A 9,238-nucleotide genomic window follows, 5' to 3' on the forward strand; every position below is an offset into this window, starting at 1 on the left:
CATATATGTGTATAAAATCCTTACAATGTCTGGACCACAGTAAGCTCCCAAGTTAACTTCTGTGAATATGATCTTTTCATTCCAGTGATTCATGGGGGAAAATTTTAATTTAAGGCAAAATTTGTATGACTTAAATGACTTTTAATTCTCCTTAGTAACCTTTACTTTTTGTGGATTTCATCCAGTAAAGGGAGGTTAAAAATGTTTTTGTTGGTAGATGATATATATTACTAGAGTTAGTAAAGCTTGTATTTTCCTTGAGTGCAATTTGTAAAATCTCCTCTAGCGTGAGATTTACTCACACAGTAGATGCACAAGGAATGATTGTTGGCATAGTAGCTGAGAAATGAAGGAACCATAAGTCATTGGAAATATGCTTTTATGCACATAAATATGAATGGTTGCACAGGAAATGCTTCCGTTACCTTGTTGATAGAAAAGGTAACATGTAAATAGATAATGAAATAGAGAAGTCTCAGATTCTCTTTGCTTATTTAATGCTTTTTCCATTGGCAGAGAAACAAATTCCATGGTGGAAGAATTTATGTTACTTGCTAATATCTCTGTTGCAAAAAAAATTCATGGAGAATTTTCGGAACATGCCCTGCTTCGGAAACATCCTGCTCCTCCCCCATCAAATTATGAAATTCTTGTTAAGGCAGCCAAGTCCAAGGTAAGTTCCTATCGTTTGAAAAAGTATCTGTATTTGTGTTGTAAGTTATCCATTGCACTAAAAATAGTTTATATTCACATCTCCATAAATGTTTTATTGTTTCTCAGGGCAAAAATGTATATTTAAAAAAAAAAATCTAACTTGCGTAAGGTCATCTCTTCCCACATTGAGATCATCTGCTTAATAAAATCCTTTAATGTCTTTTCCACTCCACTAAGGGCACCTGTGCTAAAGCCAGATAGATGTTCCAGATTAAGTTATTTGCAGTACCATGGATATAATTAGCTCTTCATACCTCTGTGCCTCACACAAATTCTTCATGTTGATAATGCTTCATGGCTTCTATAAATTGCTTAATTTCAGAGATTTATAAATAAAGAAAGAAGTCTGTTTATTGGGTGCATAGAAAAAGGAGAAATATAGAAAGGGCACCATTTCCCAGCTCCTAGCTTCTGCTGTCTTTGGTTCATAGATTTTAATTTAGGCATGCTTACTCTTGGGTGACTTGTAGCTTACATTGGCTTTCCCTGAATCACCTGTCTAGGCCCCATCTTTCCTGTCCAGAGGACAGCTGGAAGGAGTGGTGTTGGATCTCAGAACTTCATTCTGGCAGGATGGTGTTGGTCCATGATCTTGACTCAGACCTTTATGTTGGGCCTACATCTACCATGCACATCAGAACAGAATCAGTTTCTCACTCTTCTACTCTAAGGTGTATGCTGTAAATTGGAGGATTTTCTCTCATTGTCTTATTTCTTCCTAAGACCTAGGTAGAGCAAGGGGAGGATTTGAATATTTTTGACTCTTTCTCTGTAGGACAAAGCAGCTATGTTTGATGGATCAGAATATTTTTCTGAGTACAATTTTATTTTGTTTCTGACTTTTGCTTCTACTTTGAAGGAAGGAAAACATCTGCATAGAAAATACCCACAGTATCCATACCTGCTTTGATTTTAAACTCAATCTGGATACTTGAAAAGTGTCTGTAGATGGATGTATAGTGCCTATGTGGGAAAAATAATAAGAAACAGTAAAAATGCCTTCTGCCTCCCCAACACTAAGAATCTTTGCTGCTGTCACATCTAAGATAGATGAAGACCATTTTAGCTCATTGTATATTAAAGAATTTTTAACAATGGTTTCTTTTTTAATAATTGAACAACTTTCTTTATGAACTAGTAAATTCCCTATCCTTGGAAATGTTTAGGTGGAGGAATATTGATCAACTGCGACAAGGATGTAGGAGAAGATTCCTGTGTAGGTGGGAAAGCATACTGAATCAGTGATTCCTAAACCTGATTTGTCAGCAGAATCACTTGAGAACTTTGTAAAAATCCCAGTCTTAGGCTGCATCCTGGAAAATAAATTAATTGACGTCTAGATTTGGACCTTGGAATCTAAATATTTAGAAAAAACTTTCCACAATTGTATAATTCTTGCTCTGTATATTTGTGTATTTTTGTTTTTTCCTAACATTCTAAAACAGAAACAGTCTTTCCAGATAATTTCAATGATCAGGTTAGAGAATCACTGAATTAGATGATACTTAAGGTCTCTTCCAACTTTAAAATCTTATGATGGGTTGAGGGAGGTAGAATTACTATGTTAATATTTCATATACCATATATACCATTTTATATGCCATTTTTCTCTATGTCAAGAGAATTTTATTAATTTCTAATAAGTACTTTATGGGGAGTGACTAAAATACATGATTTTCTTTCTGAAGGTCCACTAAGGCAAAAAATCAGTGGTTCTCAATTGAAGTGCATTAAAATAATCTGATTAGCTTTCCAAAAGTACAGATCCTTAGGTCTTAACCTGCAAAGAATGTGAGGGTGAGGAAGAAGCAGGAGAGATATCAGAAGAAATGACATTTAATCTGAAATCTAAAGGAAAAGTAGGGGCCTCATAATCCATAAGGATCTTGGCTTTACCAAACAGCAATACCTACCACTTGGAAAAAAATGTTTGGCACTATTTACTAAAGCCTAAATATATGCCTGCCCTGTGACCTAGCAACCCTACTCTTAGGATATACTCAAGAGAAATAAGTTCATGTGTCTACCAAAAGACATATAAAAGACTGTACATAGCCACTGTAATCATAATAGCCAAAAACTAGAAACAACCCAAATATTCCATAGGAGATTGGAGAAATTCTTCAAACAGTGAATTAATCTTTGGCAATAAGCAGCAAAAAAGAACAAGCTAGTGCTATATACAACTTGGATGAATCTCACAGACAATATTGAGTAGGGAGAAAAAAAAACAAGTGTTGGTGAGGATGAGTAGGAATTGGAACCCTCATGCATTGCTGGTGAGAATGTAATATGGTACAGCTGCTGTGGAAAACAGTTCAGTAATTCTTCAAAAAGTTAAACATAGAATTATAATATGACCCAGCAGTTCCACTTCTAGGTATATATATGCCCAAAAGAAATGAAAACAGGGACTCAAACAGATACTTTTTTGCCAGTGTTCATAGCAACATTATTCATAGTGGGCAAAAGATGGAAAAAACCCAAGTGTCCATCAACATGTGAAAGGATAAACAAAATGTGGTATATTTGCTTCCTGGGGTGCTGATTTTAATTTATTTCTTGATCTGGATTGTGATATACATGTGTAAACATTTATTGGGCTGTACATGTAAGATAGGTGCACTTTATGCACTTTACTGTGTGTTATACCTCGATTTAAAACAATGTTTAAAAAAACAATAGAAAGACATTGAAGGATTTTAAGCAAGGCAAAACAATTACTGGCTGCAATGTGGAGACTGATTAGAGGAGGCAAGAGTGGAAGTGGTGAGACCAGGTGAGAGTTTAACATATTGGCTTAATTGGGAGATGGTGGTGGTCTGTACTAGGAAGATGGCAACCATGAGGATTAAGGGAAGTGGATGGACTAGGGAATTTTTAGGAGATAGAATTGACAAGATTTGATGAATGTAGAGAGTAAGGTACATGGAAATATTGAGTATGACTCCCAAGTTTCTGCCTTGCTAACTAGATAGATCACTTTGCCATTTGTTAAGATATAAGGGATATTGAAATTGTTTGGAGCTAGGATTATACATTCATTTTTAGACATACTTAGTTTGAGTACATGTAGGCTATTCAAGTGGGAGATACTGAGCAACAAGTCAAGCTCACATAAAGTCATTGGCCTGTAGAATTATTGGATAGAGATGAGCTCACCTGAGGAGAGGGCTTGTCACAAAAGCCAAAAGAATTTCCAGCATTTGATGATCAGATAATGGAGGACCCAATAAGAGCATCTGGGTAGGAAGAAAGCTAGATAAGGGTTGAAAGCATGCCAGCTAATACTTGAGAAAAAAATACGATGAAGCACTTGTTGGTAGCAGAAGGAAAAGTTAAAGTTTTGGGGAAGTGTGTAAATAATAGGATAGATGAATTAACCATACTACAGTTTGTAATGTGAATTAATTTCAATATAAGGCAAGTTTCTGTATCCTTTTCCAGTACTTTTTTCCCAATAGTTAACTTTTTTAACTACACTAATCCAATTGTTTTCATTTTTTTACCTTACTAAAAGTCACTTCTAAAAGTTTGACTAAGCATTTTCAGTTCTGTTTGTCCCCAGTAACTTTAAAAACATTGAGAAAATTTTAAACTTTAGAGTTGCACAGAGCAATTGCTAGTTTTTATATTATTTTTAGGTCTAGGTTAAAGATGAAAGGCATAAACTGATTGATTCTCTGGTCAAAAACACTATATTTGTTGAATCTGGTTATATTTTGAAGACATGGTGGTATTGATTTTTTTTTTTTTTTAATAGAACTTTATAAGTTTATTTCCTTTTGTTATTTGTAAATACATTTCCATAACAAAGGCAACAGAAACTAATGGTTAAGAACCTACATAGCCAAACTGTCAATCAAATGTGAGGTAGAATAAAGACACTTTTAGATATGTAAATTTACTAAAATTGTACTTCCCATGACTGCTGGCTCAGGAATATCATAGAGGATTTGCCCCAGCCAAATGAGACAGTGAAGGTATTGATTTTTTAAATGTTTAATATAGTGCTTTTCTTTTTATTTGGAGAATTTGGAAATTAAGACTGATACAGCAAAGTCTCTGGCTGACTCTTTGGACCAGGCTGAATCTCCTGCTTTCCCATATCTAAATACTCTGTTAAGAATATTAGCCACTCGCTGTATGATGCAAGCTGTTTACTTCTGCTCTGGAATGGATAATGATTTTCATCACTATGGTTTAGCATCACCAATATACACACATTTTACTTCACCCATCAGAAGGTACGTTTATGAAATTAAAGGAGAAAGAAAACAGTTTTGAATTTAAAAAAGGCATTTTGATACTAACATCATGGTTCTTATTTTTCTTTCATATATCTAGATATGCAGACATCATTGTTCATAGGTTGTTGGCAGTGGCTATTGGAGCAGACTGTACTTATCCAGAGTTGACGGACAAACACAAGCTTGCAGATTTATGTAAAAATCTCAATTTCCGGCACAAAATGGCTCAATATGCCCAACGTGCGTCAGTGGCATTTCATACCCAGGTATTCACTTTCTATCAGTATTGCTAGAGAGATGACATTTTGTTCATTTTTTATTTAATTCCCAAATATTTTAAGACCCTTTTAAAAACCATTGTATGTTGTTTTACAGTTATTTTTCAAAAGCAAAGGAATAATAAGTGAAGAAGCCTATATTCTTTTCGTAAGAAAGAATGCTATTGTGGTATTAATCCCAAAGTATGGTTTAGAAGGTACAGTCTTTTTTGAAGAAAAGGACAAACCAAAGCCCCGGCTTACTTATGATGACGAGGTATCATATTTCTAATGTTTTTGTTTTGATGTTTTTTTGTGCCCTACAAAATTTATCTTAAATCTGTAAACATATGCCAGAAAATCCTGATTTAATTATGCTAACTAGCCTTTGGGTTTTACTCACAATTTACAGCATATTTATCCACATACATAGGTTGTCCTTGATTTCTTTCTTTTATACTATGTCAAGTTTTCCTCTCTAAGGAAAAATTGGATTAAGTTTTGCTCTAGGTGGGCAGGTGGATTAAAGTAAAGGAATAAATGTCTGCTAATAGGAAAGGGATTTTTTAAAACCTAATTCCAGTATCTTTTATCTGATATGTTCTTTAATCCCTTAACCTTAGTAAATTATAACTCTTCAAGAATCTTTAAACAATAAACTCAGCCTGTAGTACCTTTATACTCCCATAGTAGACCAACAATTAACTTCACTAATGGGGTGAGAATCATGAGATTAATGAATGTATATTGGGGCCACATTAATAATGAAAGCAGTTAGACATATAAATCAGTCATATTTAAGCAAGGTTACTAGATTAACTTTTTATATCTTATGTTAACTGCCTATTATATTATGCTCTTTATATTATAAAAGAACACCTCAAAGCTTATCAATATTGAAGAATTTTTTTTTAATGGACTAATTACTATAAAGGTAAAATGTGAAGAATTGGAACAAAGCCTCAAGTGTAGGAAAGCAATTAAGAATGGTAAAATGTGTTTTGTTTAGATGCCTTCACTTAAAATAGAAGATACAGTCTTCCATATATTTGATAAAGTTAAAGTGAAAATCATGTTAGACTCATCTAATCTTCAGCATCAGAAAATCCGAATGTCCCTGGTAGAACCACAGGTAAGACCGAATTTGTAATATACATCCTGTGGTGGAACAAACAGAAGCACATATTTTGTGAAAGAGAGGGATATGGACACATGTTATTGCTGTTAAATGTTAGAGGGAATCCCATAAGTAGTGTGGAGGCCAAATATTTGCATAGCAAATCCTATTTTCTTATTAATTTCCCTAGGTCATGGAATCCCAGACATCTGGAATTTTCCTGAGGTCCTTGGTACCTAAATCAGAGAGGTTTTTCCTATTTCCTGCCTAGTCCTTTTCCTCTTTCAAGAGTTTGAAATTGCACTTGTGCAGATTAAGATACACTGTAGGGGTTTGCCTAAGATACAACTTAGCCTTTGTCCTGCCCCAACACACCAGAGACCTGTGATGATCTGTCAATCACAGTTGGCTCTACTATCACAAATTGGAGGTGGGAAGGAATGGGATCGTTAAAAACACACTTCCCAAATGAAGTATACCCATAAACCATGTCTACCCTTTACATATCTGAACCAGTATTACTTTCTGTGTAAAACCTTTATTAACCTTCTTCTCCCCCCTCATGCATCCTTTTAAACTTGAAAGTGGCAATAGGGCAGGGGACAAAGAGGATAAGATTTATTTCCTAGTTTATGCTTTTAATCGCCTTATTTTTCCCCATTTGCATTATTTTAGATACCAGGAGTAAGCATTCCTGCTGATATTTCAAACATGGATATTAACGAGCCACAAAAAAAGAAGAAGAAGCTTGGAAAATAATGGTGTACAACAAGAAACTTAAAAGATTGGTTTCCATTTTTTTAAAAAACTTGAGAACACTTCTAAGCCTAAGAAGTGTGTGATACAGTTTGTTACTTTTAAGTACATTTTAATAATTTTTAAAATTTGCATTTTTATTGAACTGTTGACTGTGTCTGTCCCATCATACTACTTCATTTCTCGATTGAACAGAACTATTTATGCAGAAAAATTCAATTGACTATCCATCACTTAAATAGTGACAGGATAGCAGCTTCAGGGATCTGTTAAAGATCATTTAAATGAAGCACTCATCCACTCATTAAAGAGCAAATTAATTTTGCATAAGTAATTTGATTATTTAATATTGGTAGAAAAAAACTTCATTTTTATGGTTTCATGAGATTGAGGAGAAAAATAGAACATTTTTAGAAGCAAGAAACAATCTCTTTTATAAATCTTGAAAGCTGTCAGTGTTTGTTGTAGCAATTTTTTTACTTCAGGATGGTGTGGTGGAGTCAAGATCTGATATTTAATCTCCCTTGCCATTTTTAATTTATGTAACTGATGTTAAGTGTCTCCTTACTGTGTTAACAAGCTCCTATATTTTATTATTAGTGGTCCTTGAGCAGCTGGTGATCACTGGTAATTATCATCCTTGACCTCCAGCTCAAATATCTCTCCTCAAAACAAGGCATTAAGGCTCAAAGAATAAATGGCACTTAAATGTCTATATCGTGTTATTTGTAAAATACAAAGGTCATTAATGACTTTTTTATTTGCCTGTGTATATCAGATTATGTAGAAAAGAAGTAATTTTGTAAGGACGTTATCAGTCAGGGTTCTTCAGAGAACAGAAGCAATAAGAGATATGTATGTAGATTTATTTTAAGGAATAGACCCATGCAATTGTGGGGACTGGCAAGTTTGAAATCTGTAGGGCAGGTGGCAGGCTAGAACTCAGGCAGGAATGTATTTTTCAGTCTTGAGGCAGAATTTCTTCTTTATAGAATTCTCAGTTCTTTGCTTTTAAAGCCTTTAACAGATTGGATGAGGCTTTTCCACACTGTAGAGGGTAATCTCCTTTAAAGCCAACTGATTGTAGATGTTAGCCAAATCTTCAAAATATCTTCATGACAACATTTAGATTAGTGTTTGATTAAATAACTTGATACTATGACCTAGCCAAGTTGACACAAAAAATTAACCATCACAGTCCCTCCCTTGTCCACTTGGCACCCATTGACATCTCCTTAAACCATACTTAATCTCCAAATAAAGGTTACACTTCTACCTAACATGTTATAACTATCCTGTATACAAATGAAAAGCACCAACTCTTTCCCCAGAGGAGGATGCAAAGTATGTGTGATGTTCACTTTTCTCTTTAATATCCTGTAAATTAAATACTATGATATAATGTGATGTATTGTTAATACATCTTATATAAGAAAGGGAAGAAAAAGATACTTGCTTAAAAATATACAGATAATATAAACACAAACTTATTCATAACAAAATAAGAAAATAGCCATAATGATTATAGTACCTGTTTCTGCAACTGATTATATGCTCATAGCTGGTAATTGTTACTGTCTTCTTCCACTACTTGTTCCATATTTCCTTTGCCCTCAGCAAACACCTTAGCTGGTTGTGGTTCTTTGCCAAGTCAAGTGACCTAAACCTTCATTCCTGAAGGGTTTGGGCCCTTGTTAGTCCTGCCTGAATTGGGTTCTTGTCATTTACTATTGTTTTTAATCACAGGACATGGTAGGACTGAGAGACACCCTAAGGGATCCCCTGTATTCCAGATTTATCTCTTCCTTACCTCCATTGTGTAGTTACGGTCCAGTTTTCCCTTGGTAATCAAGATCAGTCATGCCAGCCAGTACAGTAACTACCATCTTTATTGATTCTGAGGCATGAGGAACCCAAAGTGGACAAGTGGTTGTTTTACCTTCCAGTTCAATGGAATCGTTGTGTCTCCTAGTGGAGACTCCTGGTGTGCCTCCCTTTGGAACTAATACCTCTAGATCAACAGAGCATAAAGTCACAGGAACAAGAAGCAAAAGTTTTTTAGTGGCTCAAAAAGAGTCAGTGAGTGGTGTCACTCCTATTTCCACCTATTGATTCCTGGACCCATGAGTCCTGGCTATGGTAGA

The 9,238-nt window shown here is 34.7% G+C and overlaps 1 protein-coding gene across 4 annotated transcripts in view; it reads left to right on the forward strand.

Moving 5' to 3' along the window:
* DIS3 (DIS3 homolog, exosome endoribonuclease and 3'-5' exoribonuclease) overlaps positions 1-8,496 on the forward strand; it is a 35,483-nt gene extending 26,987 nt beyond the window's left edge. For all 4 annotated transcript variants that reach the window (XM_037800236.1, XM_037800239.1, XM_037800238.1 and 1 more), the window contains 6 exons: positions 517-673; positions 4,747-4,961; positions 5,062-5,230; positions 5,340-5,498; positions 6,231-6,353; positions 7,014-8,496. In XM_037800236.1, the coding sequence (XP_037656164.1) occupies positions 517-673; positions 4,747-4,961; positions 5,062-5,230; positions 5,340-5,498; positions 6,231-6,353; positions 7,014-7,097 (907 nt within the window). In that variant the 3' untranslated portion in view covers positions 7,098-8,496. The remainder of the gene's footprint in view (positions 1-516; positions 674-4,746; positions 4,962-5,061; positions 5,231-5,339; positions 5,499-6,230; positions 6,354-7,013) is intronic.
* Positions 8,497-9,238: the final 742 nt, after the last annotated feature.

Source organism: Choloepus didactylus, chromosome 12 (genome assembly GCF_015220235.1).
Source record: "Choloepus didactylus isolate mChoDid1 chromosome 12, mChoDid1.pri, whole genome shotgun sequence".
NCBI classification, from domain to species: Eukaryota; Metazoa; Chordata; class Mammalia; order Pilosa; family Megalonychidae; genus Choloepus; species Choloepus didactylus.